This window comes from Centroberyx gerrardi, chromosome 8 (assembly GCF_048128805.1).
Source record: "Centroberyx gerrardi isolate f3 chromosome 8, fCenGer3.hap1.cur.20231027, whole genome shotgun sequence".
NCBI lineage: Eukaryota > Metazoa > Chordata > Actinopteri > Beryciformes > Berycidae > Centroberyx > Centroberyx gerrardi.
The window spans coordinates 9046994-9064315 of NC_136004.1; the positions used below are offsets into that span (position 1 = coordinate 9046994).

Consider the following 17322-nt stretch of genomic DNA (forward strand, 5'->3'; position numbering starts at 1 on the left):
GATGTCAGTGGTGGGTTATATCAGTTGACACCCTTACCTCCTAGTGCTGGAGCCAGTTTCCTCCTTTCCCTTTAATGTTTCTCCAAATATGATTAATCACAAGCCGTAAAACCCTTGCTTCTGACAGTGCACCACGTTTGCACAGCTTTGTTTATTTCTTTCACCGTAGTAATATAATCCTAAGCTGCCAAGTGTAGTTTATAGCATAAACACAACACCAAAGAGGTGTGTCTGAGACAGTCGAATGCGAATCATAGCTTGGCCCACAACATCCCTCATACTAATAATTGTGATGTACGCAAGTATGCAAGCGTTGTTGAGCATCTTAAGTATGTTTCCAGTAGTGACCCTTGATATTCTTAAATATATGCCGCAACAATTCAATTTTCCAGTCTCAAACACAGCAAAAATGTTATATTTATTGCATCCCAGCATTTTGTCTAAACTACAGTCTGAGCTGTAATGCACAGCTCTCCCATGCATTTGAATCCCTTCCCAGTGCACCAGAGTTTCCTGTATCAATAAGCCAAAAGGTGAGGCATAATGAACAGCTGCTACTTGACTGAAAAACAAATACTTTCCAGTGTTTAATGTGGAGCATCAGAGCTGTTCAATTAAATGTCATTCTTGTTTTCTGGAGATAAATCATATTTCTGAGAAGTCATTCATGAAATGGGAGAAGGGGGGTAGGACAGTTGGCTCCGTCTGTCTATCTGATAATGTGTTGGCAGCTCATGTGCATTCAGGCACTCTCAGTCTTCCTCTGTCTATTTCACCTACCTATTTTATGGATGTTGGCTGTGTTGGTGCCTCTCTTCCTTTTTCCATTGTAGCATAGGTAATGTAGCTGTGAGGTTAATGTTGAGGATCGTATAGCTCAGGCGCAATAAAATTGACACTGTGAGACCCAGAGAGGTATGTTTATGGTAGCGCCTAGCTATGTGTTTGCTTTTGTGTTTGTGTGTGCCTGAATGTGGAAAAGGGTCGGGACTGTTCGGGGGCCCCCAAAGGGGTTGGACTGTGGGCTAGGAGGGTGGGAGTGCAGTGGAACATAGGGTGTCAAAGGCTAATTTTCAAAGCCACTCACGGGCGCTCATCTCTCACTGTGAAGTGGCAAGCGTGGCGAGTGGCTTGCACGTTGTCATGGATACTAAAGCATGGGACCCCAGAGATGGGGAGCGGGGGGACAAATGGCTGCCCTGTCTATAGGATTCCTGTCAGCTCCGGCCTGATAGATGGCATTGACGGACCATTTGTCATACTGTAATTGTTCTCAGCAAACATAGAATACCCACTAGTATAAACAGTGGTGTGCCGCTGGGCTAATAAAGCGGGAAAATGGAAAGGGATGCGCTGATCCACTGCCTCTTTCACTTAAAGAGACAATGGCTCCGTTGTCCAGGCAAGCCGGACTGATTAGAGCAGTGAGAGGGCTGAGAAAAAGCCCGGTCGAGAGAATAAAACAAGGCAATCATAAAGCAAACGGCAGTCACTTCTCTGTATCGATGTGGCTAGGCGGGGGTGAAGTCGGTGAGAAGTGTTGACAGCTGAGGGAACAACAGTAGTAGGTCTAGGAGTGATTCGTTTTCTCGCCCCTCTTTATTTGACCAGCGAAATGGTGGGGGAGAATGCTTGTCCAAGATAACAAATAAAGCGGAGCAGAAGTGCAGATGCATAGCCGGGACTGGGAGCTCTATCTGCCTGGCCCTGAGATGGCCAGGCGCCTGAGCCGGGTACAAATGATCCTGGGTACAAAGGTAGTATTTGTTCACCCTTGTTTTGGTATGGGTACTGTGTCTTTGCCATTACTATTGGGAATGACCTACTGCCAGCTCTCTGCTTGGAATGTTCTCTCCACCCTGGGTCATGTGTGACAGTCCAGGTATGTATGGGACATGACCTGGGATTTCTAACGTGAAAGCGGAATTAGCCGAGCTCCAACCCCACTTTCATCAGTTCTAATTCTGCACAACCTAAAGAAATCCTCCCGGAGTTACAGATTAATCGTGATGGCAGGGTGCCAGGACGCCAGCTGGACAGGATAGTTCAGAATTCTCCCCGCAACACAAAGCTTCAAATCAGTTATCCTGTCCAGGGTAATTAGGATTTTGTCAAATTTGATCGAATTTGTCAGCTGCCCACACGCTTTTTCCAGTGTCTCCACTCATTTGCTCACTTCATACTTATTCAGCGGGGGTTCGAGAGCAAGTTTTTTCTCCTGCCACTGCACTGTACTCCAATTGTGAGCATTGTTATGCAGGAGATGCTAGCGTGTGTGATGTGGGGACTAATGTGTGTGTTGGAAGGAGGCCTGTGTCCCGGAGCCCGCCGGTGTCGTGCGGTGAAGTGAGCGGTGCTGGCACTCCTTGTGGAGCACCTCACCCCTCTGACTGTACCCTGACACAGTGTGACGCCTGGAGCACTTTAGGCTGACCTGGCTGCTCACCTCCCGCCTGATGGACAGATTAAAGGACCATTAAGCATAATTACTGTTTCAGTTGGAGAGGCCAACTCATCGTGTCAGAAATGGTTACAAATTGCTGCACTCCTGCCCCCCTGTATGGCTCTTAAATTCTGAATTTCATTACATTCATCTACTTTCTTACTATCAACAAGTTTGGACTTTGACAAGAAAAACGGGTGTGGTGAGGAGAATCGGAAAGGCCAGTTGTGATTTATGGAAATACGTGCAATTCAAATTGTTTTTTTGGATGGTTTGTATTGCAATTCCTGTTTTTTTTTTTTTTTTCTGAATCTATGGGTATAAGCCAATCAAAGTGAGTTTGACGGCTGTGGAGAGAAGTGTGACAGGTAGTTGATGTGATCTGGAGTGGAGCTGTGTGAGTGTGTGGCCTGCTGTGCTGTCTGTCTGATTATGTAAAATGTGGTGAGGTGGTGTAACATTGGCTGGCTGTTGCAGTGGTTTGCCAGCTCCAGAGGGCCTGTTGCCAGTTTTACATGAGAACGTGCAGCAACGCCTAGTAAAGCTCTCCTCTCTGTATCCATAAGAAAACCCACACTGCCGCCCTAGGGAAATTGGTCGATACCATCAACCCAGCTGGAGGCCCAGGCGGCAGACAGAGTTTTCCCATTTTTACATCAACAGTGATGTTTATTATAAGATCCCCCTTTACAGTAACCTGCCCCTCTTGCTCCCCCCTTCCCCTCCTCATTTGGCCGATTATTACACCCATGGTGAGAACAAACAGTTTCCCTACTTAATAATTCACATCACTTTCATCTGATACTCAGTTACCATGGGCAATTTAGTAGTTGAATAATTTTGTGAAAAATTCATTTATTATCGCCGTGCGTTATGAATCTGGAGAGACGGAGAGTGGAGTGGCGGAGGATTTTAAATTGCGTCTGTGGAGCGAGGGATCCGGGGGAAGGTAATGTGTTCTAATGTTCTCAGCCATATGCATTGTTTTCAGGGCTCATCGGTTTTACATCGATTCCCACTGAAGTGTTTAATTGCATCATGAATATGATCTAATTCTGTCCTTTTCACTGAAACTGGAGCACTCTCCGCAAATGATGTACGGCCTTGACAGCGCCACATCAGGATGTATTTTATATGGAATGTAAATTATAGTGTTAAATTAGCCTGGAAAGATAACTAGCTGGCACGGGGGAATGGACTCAACAGTTTAATTTAGTGTCAAAAGGCCGTGAAGGGATAAATCACCTCTCTCTCCCCTCTCTACTGCCATATCAGGCTTTAATCATTCTCCTTTGCTTGTAATATCACTTGTTTCTCCCTGCTGCCTAAGGAGTTCTTGAGAAGTTTAGTGCGTTTCTTTGCGGCATCAATTGACTGAGCATATGGAAGATGATATTTGCCACTGTTTGTTTCACAGGTTCTTCCTTCTCAAAATGCACTTAATTTAACTTGCCCTGGAGATCAAAAATGGCACTTGAAGACTCGCGAATCACTCTGTGCCGTTTCTCACCGGCAGCAGCATCTTTTTTTCATGGCTGCCTGCTCTGAGAAAGGACAAAAGCAGGTGAAAAAGTGCAAGGCTTCATGGCAGACTCCGGTAGGTGGGGTATTCATGAAACGGATGAAAGCCATTAGGTAGGCTTTGGTTTATATGAAGGACCTCTCCCTGTTTCCTGTCCTCAAGGCTGGAGTGTTTGTCTGAGTGCCCCGCCATTATCTGGAGTTACCCTCCATGACCCAAATAGGCCACTGTGCCTGGGAGCAGCCCTCTTCCAGCCTGTTCTATCTAGCATGCTCGCGTCCTTGACGACGACCAGCAGAAACCATCTGGCCAAGATCTCAGTTTTAATGTGAGAACTCACTTGGCTTTGTGTTCCCAGAGAATGCCAAGGAGCCCTCGCTGTGAATTCACATTCAACTTGATTCACTTCTCATTCACTCAGGCCGGGTAGACGGACGCAGAGGGAAGATCACGGAAGAACCGCAGGGACAAAGTGACCCCCCTCAGGTGACTTAAACACCTGAACAGTTTCATGAATGTCATTGAAGTTGTTCCTTCAATTCACATCGTTATACTGTGCCGGTGATGGTCGGACATACATACACAAATATCTGAAACCAAGCACTCGCCGCTGCACAACAAGGCTACCTCTTGGCTCCTTGGATTCCTCCCACAGCACTGCTGATTTTGACAGTTCTCCAGAGAAAAGGGCCCTTAAATGATCAAGTGGGGCTGTGGTTGTTTTCCTTGTTGTTTTCATCTCCTGTGTGGGGGGAGGTGGGCTTCGGGGAGGGATTGGTATGTTAAATGAGCTATGGGAGGTCTGCTGAGGCATTTTTTTTTTTTTTGGAGTGGGGGGGAGTTCAGTCAGACGAGAATTGCTGCGTTGGGCGTTTGAGGCAGCTGTGTGAAGTCATTTTCCGGGAGTGCAAGCGGGAGAGAGGTGCGGATTAGGCAGCGCCTCTGAGCCGGAACAAGTCTGTCTGGGAAGGGATGAAGGCTACAAACCATAGATCTAATTCCCCGCTCACGCTGCTAGACAGCAGAGACACTCACACACAGCCAGTGTGAATTAGGCCCATTTGCTCCCCTCAGTCTGAAGCGAGCGTACACAGGAGCAGACAGGGAGAAGTTGACAGACTCCTCACATCCTGCCCTCTCTCTCGACTCCCTGTGCTGTTTCCAGCCCACCTCCAAAAACTGTCTCCAGCTCGCGCCCTTTTTTATTGTTTCATGTGCTGCAGGTCTTCATTATTGCTGACATTAACATGAACACAGAGGGGAAAACAGGTTCCACTGTAATGCTAGGAGGGGAAAAAAAGGGCATTCCACTGGCGGTGCAGAAAATGTTTGCACCTGTGGCCCCATTGATTGCGTGCTTGAAACGCCAGTGCTCAGAAGTTCATGTCTTTTTAATGTGTATAATGCTTTGCCTCAGGTCATGCGATTGCCCCGAGGTTAAGGAAGGTTCACGAGGCCGTGCACAGCAGTGGATTAGCCAATTCGCCGTCCTCCTTCCCCTCCCTACCTACCAAACAGCGCTTCCCCTCATCTGGCCCCATGCACCAAACTCAGACCCAGTGCCCTCCTGTCAGCACACACAAACCTGACCCCGAGAGCCAGGGCTGAGATCAATGTGGCTGACCCAAATAGATCCTGACCCCTCCCCTGCCTCTCTGTGATTGGGCACAGTTTGGTTGTGGGTCAACCACTGTTTTGGAGAGGCAGGAAGAGAACTTGTAATTCAGACCTAAATTAACCTCTGAAACCTACCCATCACACGCTGGTGATCTCTGAGGGCCTGTGGGCACTGTGACGCTGTTTCACCTGTATCTATAAATGCTATTTCTGGGTTGTAAATACTCCACCATTGGGATAACACATAAGCCAGACAACATTTAAAAATCAATTGGATTGTTTCAGAGGCCTGCTAGTTGTGAAGAAAGATGGAGATGTTGGTGTAAGAGCCCCCTGCTCTCGCCCGTTGTACTTGTCTCTCCCATCACAGCCCTCTCCACCCTGCGTGCCCAGTAATGAGCTGTATTACATGCTCTGTGGTGGGCATGTCTTGTGTTAGGAGGCTGTATTCAATCTTTGTACTGTGAATGGAGGGGAAAGCTCTTTGTGTGTCTTTGAGAGGCAGTGAATTGAAACGGTGTGCACCGAGTGAAGCTGATGAGGAGAGAGCGAGTCCTGGGAGGAACATGTGGATGCCTGGCAGGCAAGGAAGCACTGTTGTATGTTGGTGTGCACTTGTGCGTAGACATGTATCTAACAGTATGTCTGTGAGTGTTTTCTGTGTGTATTGTAGGGGGGAATGGATTTCAAGGAAATGTGCTGCTGAGCTGGATGTGAGCTGAATTAGCCTTAGTTATTCAGTTTACTTATCCCGCATTTTCAAATGGCCTGCCAAGAGGTATATTATATGAATGAAAATCTACTCGAGCCGGCTCATTCATCACTTGAGCCTCTCATTGTGACCCATTATAAGGACTGGCGAAGGGCCTAGCTATGGGCTAAGTGATTTTATGAGGCAGCGTCATGGGCTCAGGTCTTATTCCTTTTTGTAGGAATGCATTTTCTACTTAGATGGCAACAAACTGCATTTGCACTTAAAACATATTCTGTAATCTTCTGTTATTTTACATACAAATTGCATCCTGGGCGATGCATTCATCATTGCTCATATCCAGCCCACTCTTAAATGAAAAATGTATCTGAGATGAATAATGGATCCCTCCATAGTATAATTTTGTATTTCTTGAATATAGTCGAGAGTTCCTCCTCTGCCTTTTCTCCCTTGCTTGGATGAAGTTTTAGAGGAGGGCGATATGAAGAAAAATTACTTATTTACTGTGGTGATTGTTTACCTGAGAATTTTTACAATATGAAGCCTCTCCGATGCACATAATATATGGCATCAGGTGTCAAAGAATGCACATTGCCATTGCAGTGTAGCTCCTGTTAGGACACTGGAACTGTCAGGACATTAGAACACCAATCAATCATGATCATGTACCGTACCTCATAGTGTCATATTTAGTCTTTGGAACAGTTGTTTGGATGATGATAGGGTGTGGAGCTAGCTTGCGTACACAGGTGCTACACAAATGGTGGTGTTGTGGGCTTCCTCTGGGGGCTATGGGCGGGCAGCCTTGTGTGAAGCTAGTAGAATTGAGGTTGAGTAGCCTGGCCCTCTGTCTTTATCTCTAATTACATGGTGAGGCTTGGGGAGATTGGGCAGAACTGTAAAGCCCTGCAGATATCTCCGCGGCCCCCCTGGCTGTAAGACAGCAGGGTCTGAGAGTGTGAAGCAGAACCAGGTCTGTTGGGGCCCTAATCCCACCACAGACGTTCTCCCCAGGGAGCCCTCGGTTTTCTTGCCTCTCCGCGGCAGCTCTGCAGTCTGCACATTCCACCCGGCGCTGGGGGAGAGGCCCGCCAAGGCTCCGGCAGCCCACTCTGTCGTGCTCTAGTTGTTCTTGTCGGTTTTGTCGTCCCCAAAGTTTCCCAGCGTGTCCTAGGAGACATCCTGACACTGAGTTGCAGATGGGAGGCAGTGGACTGAGGCGGTTTGTGTCACAACGTGGATTGGAATTCACAGTTGGAATGAAATATGAAACAAATATGTCATTATACGTATGTTTTCCACACTTTGCTCACCTAGCTGTTTCCTTGCTTAGTTCCCCTCCCCTTACCATGTAAACCTGGGCACGGTCGAGGGATGAAATTCATGATTTGTCCCATTGTGAAGGTCAATTTATTTTTCTCTGACTGGGTCCTGTTAGTGTTAATAGGCATATCACTGTGTGGCTGCCGCTCCATCCACTTTGCTGGACCGCTCATAACAGCTCCGTATCCTGGATTTGTTATGTTTACACTGTTGTGATGATGATATGAGGCTGCACCATCAAAGGAGAGCACAGAACATACTTCAATACACATGAAGAAGGCAGAATTATTCCCACTCAGTTAAGTGTCCTTTGATTCCTTCGCAAGTTTAATCTGCAGAAATCGATAAGAGGATGCATGTTGGGCTTGGGAGTCAACAGCAGCCGTGTTTGATGGGTAAACGGACAACCAAATGGATGATGTGGAGAGGCATTCATCTTTCTTTAGGCAAATTGGGCCGCTAGGTCCCGACTAATTGATTGATTGCATGACTTGCTGATACAATCAAAGCCTGGCCTGATTTATGGCGATAAATCGATTGATTAATAAGGTTTGCTGTGATGGGGTTGGTCTGCGATGGCGGTGAGAAGTGGGGGGAAGACACCTCCAAGTCACACATCCGTCTTGGAGCCGTCAGCCATGTTGGTTTAGTGTGGTAATAAGAAAGGCCTGGATCTCCCTGCTGACATTTACAAAGAGCTGGCTGGCTCTGACCCGCTCCCTAGATTAACCTCCACTTGTTCACATAAGCACCGCTGATATTAAAAAGATGGGGAGCAGCAGCCGGGGAAAAAATGAAGTGTGACTTTTTTCGGTTCACCGTTTGCATACATCATTAAGGGAACAACAAAAATCAATTGCACATTCCAGAGTAAATAAAAACAAATATCTTGAGCGGCGTAATGCGAGGGCCTCTTGTTGACTCTTTCCAGATTACATTTAGCCGGGTGTTTAAATGCTGATTTACAGCAAGATGGAGCCCATTCCCTCCACTCGCCTGCCTGCCTGCTGCCTGCCTGTCTGCCTGCCTGTTCAGAATATGAAATGGAAGTTAAACACTGTGAATCTCCAGTGTGGGGAGGAGGGCTCTGGACGTGTGGGCAGTGTAGCATCAAATAGATTGTGTTTCCTCCCGTGTAAACGCCTAATGTGTGCCGAGTGCTCTGACACAGATGAATGTAAGGAATTTGCTGTAAAGACTTTACGGCCCTTTTGAGAGACATGGCTGGGAACTGGTAGTGTGGAACCTGCTCCACGCCCCCTGAACACACGTCTACACACATGCACACAAACACACACACACACACACGCTTACACAAGTGCTTACACATGCACACACGTCAAGGCACACAGCCCTCCGAGGAGAGCAGCTACATCAAACTGTTAAGACTGGTGCGGACATCAGGGATACTTTTTATTTGCTTTGGGTCAGAAATGGCTGCCCCGATGATGTGATGAGAGGCATCTCGCAAACCCACACTGCACTGTACATTGTGTACTAGAGGCTCATTTTGGCAGAAAATAGTCCTGGTTATTTTCTTGACCAGGCCCGTCATTTAACTTATGAGAGCTACCTTCTGCTGCAGAACAGGGCAAATTACAAAATGATTCATGTATAAACTGCCCTTTCAAGTGGCTGCTCCCATTCTGCGGCATAGGAACTCGTCTGCCAGATCTTCGAGCCTTTGTGACGGCACTCAAAGCTCTCAGCTGCTTGTTGTCAGCCCAGGTTTTATTCCCACTCTCACCGCTCTATTTAGATTCATTTATTTTTGGTTCAAATGCTGTAAAATGAAAAGAAAGTGTGATAGAGAGAAGGAGGGTAAAGGAGTGTTCCCTCTCTCTCAGACAGGTGGCCCCGGTTTATGTCGCCGGGCCCCAGGGGCCCCTCTAACCGAGGCTGAGCGAGAGGAGGGACCTGTCTCTCAGCGCTACACAGGTGGTGTGAAACGCAGCCCTCTCTCCACACCTGAAATATTCAGATTCTTCCAGCGGCGTCGCTTTGATCTTCCTGCAATCGACAAGGGAAAACGGGGAGAGTAGGGGGGAGAAAACAACAAAAACAAGAGGAAGAGCAGCACACCTGAGAGTGAACAGATTGACATTTCTTAAGAGAGAATAAACAATCGCAGGTTAGCTGTGTTGCATCGCTCCAGCTCGTCGTTTCAGGTGAAAGTGGGCCATCGCGGTGATGGCTGGATCTATGGAGCTTTACTCCTCTCCCACTGACTGACCTCAATGGTTGAGCTTCACAGAGAGAAGTCCCCCGCAGCGCACTCCTCTTTTCCCACTTTGAAAGAAACAGGAAAACAAACCTTGCCCACTGTCCCCAATTTTATTGTGTGAGTTTGACAGTGTCGCCGCTCTCCTAATTTTTTTTATGCGTCCCCTAAAAAAAACAACTTCAGTTTGGGAAGTTATTGTGTTTGGCGCACAGGCGGGCTTTTTTGTGTCCTTGGCTACTGCGAAAGCTCCCCGTCACTCTCCCAGATTCACATCTCCATTTGAGCAGATCATTTGGCCTATTGAGGTTTTCATGTCTTCTCTCAGGTTTCAACCCACTAGTCTGCTAATGAATCATAGGACTGTGTAATCAGTCACTGTGCATGTACCACACAATGACAATAGACACCCTGATTGTAACCACAGACTTGGAAAGGAGCAGAACAATGGTCGGCCTTAATGATGATAAATAAGGTGTTCTAATTGGCCTTCGTTTAGAGCATTCAGTCATAGATTGTAATTTGAAGTTTCTAATTGGAAGACATTTAAAGTTGGTCATTGGACTCAAGTTGGATACAGGAGGGTTTGAAGGGACCGTATTGAGATGTTTTCTTGATACTTTTTGATACAATTTAGTATTGGACTTAACAATAGATGTAATAGAGCCTCCCTGGTCGTAGAGAGATGTTTTACCACTATATTAGTGGTAGTGAGAAATAAAAAAAAAGGTGTGTGTGCGCGCGTCCGTGTGTGCGTGTTGGAATTAAAAAGAGAGAAGTGTTGACAAGTAGGCTGTGCTCTGGTGCATCAGGCGCCAAAACTCTCTAAATGAAGCAGGGTATGACGAATAATGGCTGACAACACCAGTCACACCTTTTGCTGATGGTTGTAACGCTCACACGCTTCTCCTTCCTTTTGTAAGATTTAGCATGCTGTTTGAAGACAGCCTGACTGACTGGGGATTAATTATTTTGGATGATTTATCAGACTTACCAGTCCAGAGTTTAGAGAGGTGTCAAAATGAAATGTGATTTTCCTCGTTGCGCCTTCACAATCTATACACTACCTACATATTTCTGCACAGCGCAGTCAGTATTGCTGCTGCACAGTGGACAGTTGCAGTATTTGCAAGTAATCCTTAGGGTTCTTTTTAACCCGGAGCACAAGGTGAGTGGGGTGCATAGGATAGTATAATGTCCATAACATTCACAGGAACTGCCTTATCCGACTTATCTGCGTCCTAATGTGGTGAACCCCACCCATCTGGCACTCACAGCAGGTCAAAACGAAACTCTAAGAATCATTTGCAAATGGCATGTGACCCAGGTCTGGTGTGGTATAACGGCAGTGCGGTGGTGTGAATTGGAGCAGCACCAGCCAAGCTGAAGGAGAGCAGCAGCCAGTGGTAAACAGATGGAGGGAGCTGCCAGGTGATAGCAGCCCCCCAGTGCTTCCCTGTCAGAGGCTGTGTGCTGAGCTCAAGTTCCCAGGGCCGGGTCACGGAGGTCAGAGGCCCCTCCCGCCCCGCTCCCTCTGTCTGGACCGTCCAACACACACTGGCTGCCCGTCCTGCCCTTAACTGATGCTCAGCTCCAAGGAGGCCAGATAAGAGTTCATTTTGGATCTTTCATATGGACAGGCGCCAGTGTGTGCTCTGCCCCAGTCCGCGTCTCTCCCCTCAGCTGCCCCCCCCCCCCCTCCCACTCTCTCCTCCCCTCCCTCAGTGGCTTGGGGGTGCCAGTAATAATGTTGAGGCCAGACTAGACTGCAGTGATTGGGGCCATTGATTGTGGTGATTTGATTTATTGATCAGTCCCCTCTCAAATGTGGCGTCTGAGATGCGGGGCTAATCTGAGGCTGCTATGGACAATCTTGTGCCTCACAGAGAATGGGAGGCGATAAGGCATGTATGAAAGGAAACTACACTTATCTTAATCACACACTGGTCCCTGTTCTGCCTTGATGCAACCCCTGTGCGTGGATGTCAGCGCACATGTGCCTCTGTGCATGCATGCGTGCCCACCCGCTCTTTTGTGCGAGACTTTGCGTGCTTGTGTGTGTGCTTTTGTGCCGGTGTGTCGGTGTGCGTATGCGGTGGGGGTTGTGAGGCAGTACAGTCACCAGGCAGAACAGAGTGGATCTATAAATTGATGGAATTCAAAGCCTCCAGCATCGATTACCATTATAACAAACAGCAGCACACAGAATGTCTGATTATTTTTAGACAAAGATTCTGTGCTCTCAGCAGCAATTCTGCTGATGCTGTCACACTTTCAGACATCTGCCTATGATTGCAATTAGATGGGATACAAAAAGAAAAATAATACCCCATCTGCATTTTCCCCTCTCTCCTCCTCCTTCCTATTTTTTCCTCTTTAATTTGTGCTGTCCAAGCCCAGTGCACACAATAGTGATTTTGACTCAGTCTACCTCATTGCGGTACCTTGGTAGTTTTTTCCCAGTTGTCAACATTTTCCACCATGGGTTGTCTTTGTGAAAGGCCAGAAAATAGCTTACCACTACAGATGTAATCAAGAGGAGCTAGGTTTAATGAATCAATGTCAAATCTACTCCAACACAATACATTGGTGAGGCCCACATTTTACCTAAAACATTCTGCTTGCACAGATTGTCATACTGCATCTTTCTAGACCAACTTTTGTGGAGAGGAATTGTCTTAGCTGGATTTGATAATTAGGCTATTCACACTGTATTTGTTGCCTTTGGCTAGCATTGACATAACTTGGTACTCATTAAAGTGAAACATATACATATAATGTGTAATATTTGTAACCTGCTTACACCATATTCCTCAGTTCATGTCTGTTTGCTGCTTTGTTGCCACTAGGCCTCCATTTTTCTTGCCTTGTTTATCCCCCTTTCACTAGAGTCCGAAGGGACCACTCCCTGCAGTCTTTGCTGCAACACACATGTGCATAAATACCTGAGCTGCTCAATGCAGTGTGAGTGGCTGCCTGTCAGGCCATGTGACAGCTCCACTCCAGATGCCGTCCCAAAGAGGGTACATCTTCGCATAGAGTGTCAAATGGGCAGAGCCTGCAATTTTGTGTCATGGTTTTGTCCATCAAACACGTGGAGGGAGGCAGCTGCTGCAAGGCTTGTTGTTTTGTTCAGCGGCTCAATGAGGCCAGTAGGCTGCAGGTCTGCCCACTTAAAGCCAATGAGCTTCTGGTTTGCTTGCTGTTTGTTTTTGATTTACAAGAAGTAACATCAAGTCACCAAGATTGCTTTCCCCATGTTAGGCTGACTTCAGCAGGCCAGGACTGGTTCCATGCTCAGAATCCCCCTCTCCTGCCCCCCCAGCCCCAGTGACAGCTCCGCCCTCCCCAGGGGAAACTCATCAATTATGGCTGGATGTTTGACTGGCAGAGGCTTAATGACAGGAGCTCCGTATTGACCCGACTGCCACACACTGAAAATTTGGTCCCGATCGCCCTTTTTAAAAACCTGTCAAACGATTACCGAGAAATTCCTCTTTGCACAGTTAGTTGAACTTGTTTGTGATCCTTTTTTTCAATGCAAGTGTTCAAGAGTTCAGAAGCCTCTTATTTTTACATGTTCTTATAATGTTTTCATGAAGGTTGGAGCTCAACATAATGGAGGACGATAAGTGAATCTTATCAGAGATCTCAAAGGTGCCCTGGCCTCAGGTTGAAATGGATCAGATTTGATTAGCCGAGGAAGAATCTTTTTCAAAATCTTTTGTTTCAAGAGATAGCATTGAGACACACTGCATTGTGGAGTTCCTCCCATCATCCATCTCAGCAAGACAACCAAAGTAGCGAACAGTCTGTTCTGCTTCACTTCCTTCCAGAAAGACAGACAGCAGGTTTCATTTGATGGGCTGTTGCCCAGGCTCCCCTCCCTTATAATGGTCTAGAAACTATGGGGGTGCTTTGAAAATAACCATGCCATTATGATAGCACTGTTTGGCTTGCATACAGCTTGAGTATTCACCATTCTCGTCGGTTGAGCTGCAATAAAAACTGAATCCAGTTCTCTGCTGAGGCCATTGAAGCACTGGCCGACTTAGAATCACCACACTGTTATATCTTAAGTACTCATAAAATCCACTCAAAGTCACTTCTAGAGGAATTTTCTCTTGGCAAGATTAGCCGGTCTGGGGCCATTTGAATCTAGTGGAGGTTGGCCGGCTCCTGAAAGCCCACTCTCTAATCCCCAGGAAGGCTCATCCCAGATGGACTGTAATGACTAGCAGGAATTTAGACAGTCCTGTCCCCTTATCCTGTAAGGCCACTGCCTTTTTCAGTGACAGTACGCTTTACCAGGAGCGACAAATTTCCTATAAACCAAATGTGCTACCCACCTTACCTTTTGGATGCTTTCTATCAAAGTACAGAACTTGCGGTGTTGTACAAAGGAGTAATGGTGATAACCAGATGCTCCAAAAAGTGTTGTAGCTTTCTTGGCTAGAGAAAATAAAAATAACAATCCAAGGTCATGTAGTGGTTTGAACATTGTGAAGGACTGAATATATGAGCAGAGAAATGCAGTCTCTTCGGCTTGCAGATGTGTCATTTCTGTGAACTTTGTCAGTCCATTGTTGCCAAGAGAAATTCATTATTTGGCTGACACAGTGCCAAGCACATCATAGGTACACACACAAAAAGGTTGTAAGCAGCCCAGTATTACCACAAGGCAGTGTAGGCTAGGTGCCTTGCTCAAGGACACTCTGGTAGTGACTAATCACAGGGATGACATTGCGTGGCGTCTGGACACAGACTTCATCTTGCCACTCTCTGACTCGTCAGTCCAGGGACTTGAACCAGAAGCCCTCCAATTATTGGCCTACTTCCCTAACCGGGAGGCTACCACCATCCCGCGAGGCCACTGCTGTTGGAGTTTCATCCCTCCGTTTTCTTTCTTTCTCTTTTTTTTTTTTTTTTTTACTCGTGTGATAATTTATTAAATTGCCTTTAAGTAAGACTGGAGATTAATTAAAACACAGTCAATTTAATTTTCCAGCGTCATATATAAATTCACAGTGGTAATTGAATCCCCTACTCCACTTTTATATTGTATCCCAGCAGTTACTAGAGAAGACCCTCATCAATTACCAAGAATCACAGACAAAACGAGAGGACGTGAATGTACAGTTGTCTGTTCCAGCGCTGCTCAGTGCAGGGGAGTAGAGTTTGAATCTGTTTTCCTTTTTTTTTTTTCCGTTTGCTGAAAGAGCCGGGAATTGGATGACTGATCGATACTATTGGATTTGTGGATGGCATGCGGTGCAGCTGAGTCCAGCATGAATGCAAGGTTCTGATGAAGGGCCTGCTATGCAGACAGCTTTGAATAGTGGATCCGACATGTTGCTAGGGTGGAGCTCTCATTATTATAACACGGACATGTAAACAACCGATATGCAGAGACATTAATGGAATAGTGATCGGGGCTTTTTGTTATAGCAAAAGGGTAATTTGGTTAAAGCTATGGACACTACCGCCATGTATTGAAAATCTATGCGGGATCAATATAAAGATCAGCCGAGGCGATGGGAGAGAGATGGAAAAGAGGGGCGAGACTGAAAATAGATTTGACCTGTGGTAATTACGACAGCGAGAGAGATGTTTGTGTGTTTGAATCTGGTCTTCGCCGGGCTTTAAAAATCGGCTCCTCATTTCAGGAGGAAGCTCTATTTGTTTGTAAGGGTGTTTGTCAGGTTATTGGGTCTCTCCACGTGACTCCCCCCCCCCCCCCCCTCTTCTCTCTCTCTCCAGCTCTCTCTAGCTCTCTCTCTCTTTCTCTCACTCTCTACCCCCGCCCTCTCTCCCCACTCCCTCACTGGTGCTCCATAGCCGTTGCAAGCGTATCGATTATTTCAAATACTGATTATCTAAAAGGCCTTCTGCTACTGTAGACATTGGATTTATTTTGGCTTAATTATTTATGGGCCAGGGCTAGCAGTAAGTATTACTGCTGTGAGATCATGAAGGATTACATTGTTAATATTCAGCAGTGTATTTTTATTTATGTACACTCTAAGCTTTACTGGATGAGCGTTGGCAGGCTCCCTAAAGTGCCGTCTCTCCACTCTCTTCCTCTCACTCTTTCTGTTCCTCCCTCTCTCTCTCTCTCTCTCTCTCTCTCTCTCTCTCTCTTTTGTCTGTTTGCAGAGGGAGCTAAACTCTGTAGCGTCTGAGCTGGCGGGTCGACAAGAGGAGAGCGAACATTCCCACAAGCACCTGGTGGAGCTGAGCAGGGAGTTCAAGAGAAATGTCCCTGAGGTGAGTCCACCCCCCCACACACACACATCATTCCCCTCAGTGCAATGTGTCATTTTCTTCGTTTGCACTCTAGCAGGTATGCTGACTGTCTGCGTCACCGCCGGTGTTTGAGCCCCCGCATACCTTTGTACCAGGAATTATTTATTTCTTTCCTATAATCCGCATTAGTATATATTATTGGTGCACAACACTTGTGAGAAGTCAGGGTTAGTATCCCCATACCTCTGTTAATGTTTAAATGCTGAGAGCTTGCAGTAATGTTAGCCTCTGGCTGGGTGTGTGGAGAGGCCAGGGGCCTCATTTATAAAAGGTAAGCACAACTTTGCTGTTACTTTCAAAGCAGGGATTTATGAAAAAGTGGTCTTGATGTCAAAATTGGCAGTTGACATCGATTTTCTCAAAATTTCTGTGATGTATCAGGAACAGGTTTTACCCCGAAGCCATAAGAATGCTGAGCAGGACTCACAAACACACCCTGATGAACGTCAACGAACATGAACCCCCCCCCCCCCCCCCCACTGCACCGCCCCTCCAACAGGAATCTTACAAACGCACCTGTTTTGCACTACTTTGTTGAACATTACCCCCTACTGCACCCCACCTCCCTGAGCAGGACTCTCTCAACACCCTGTTGAACTTTACTGAGGATTACCTCCCACTAGCAACATCATTTCTCTCTGCTGCACCAGTTCCATTAAACCTTACTATGTACCTGGCACTTACTAACTGCCATATGTTAGCACTGCAATACTCAAATTCTATGCACCGGTCACTTTATATCTACATCCTGGACTTAATGACTTCTATACGTCACTCACTTTACACTACTATTGTTAATATTGCATTGCAGTTTTGTTTTGTTTCACTGTTTTATCTTGTATCGTCCTTGATTGCCCTAACCCTGCATTGTTTTTCATTTTATTCTGTTTTATGTTTGGAATGTGCCACCATGACCCCAAGAAAAAGTGTTTTTGTTTCACTCTGCACTTTTGTATAGCAGAATGACAATAACGTTGAATTAAATATATCAAAAGCTAAAGCTATGAATGCTATGGATACGATCTTAGATTTTTTTTTCATCATCTTCTTTGAAATGATCGTACATTGACATCGAGGATGAAGTCAAAGAGAATATTTTTATATTTTATAAATGAGCCCTCAGGCTATCCGCCATGGCCACACTGCCTGCCTATCTCAGTCTGAGTATGTAGTGTGTG

The 17322-nt window shown here is 46.3% G+C and overlaps 1 protein-coding gene across 1 annotated transcript in view; it reads left to right on the plus strand.

The window, feature by feature from the left end:
• Nucleotides 1-17322, plus strand: part of cux2b (cut-like homeobox 2b) — a 74190-nt gene that overhangs the window by 15960 nt on the left and 40908 nt on the right. The window contains exon 2 of the mRNA XM_071922196.2: nucleotides 15995-16105. Coding sequence (XP_071778297.2) covers nucleotides 15995-16105 — 111 coding nt within the window. The remainder of the gene's footprint in view (nucleotides 1-15994; nucleotides 16106-17322) is intronic.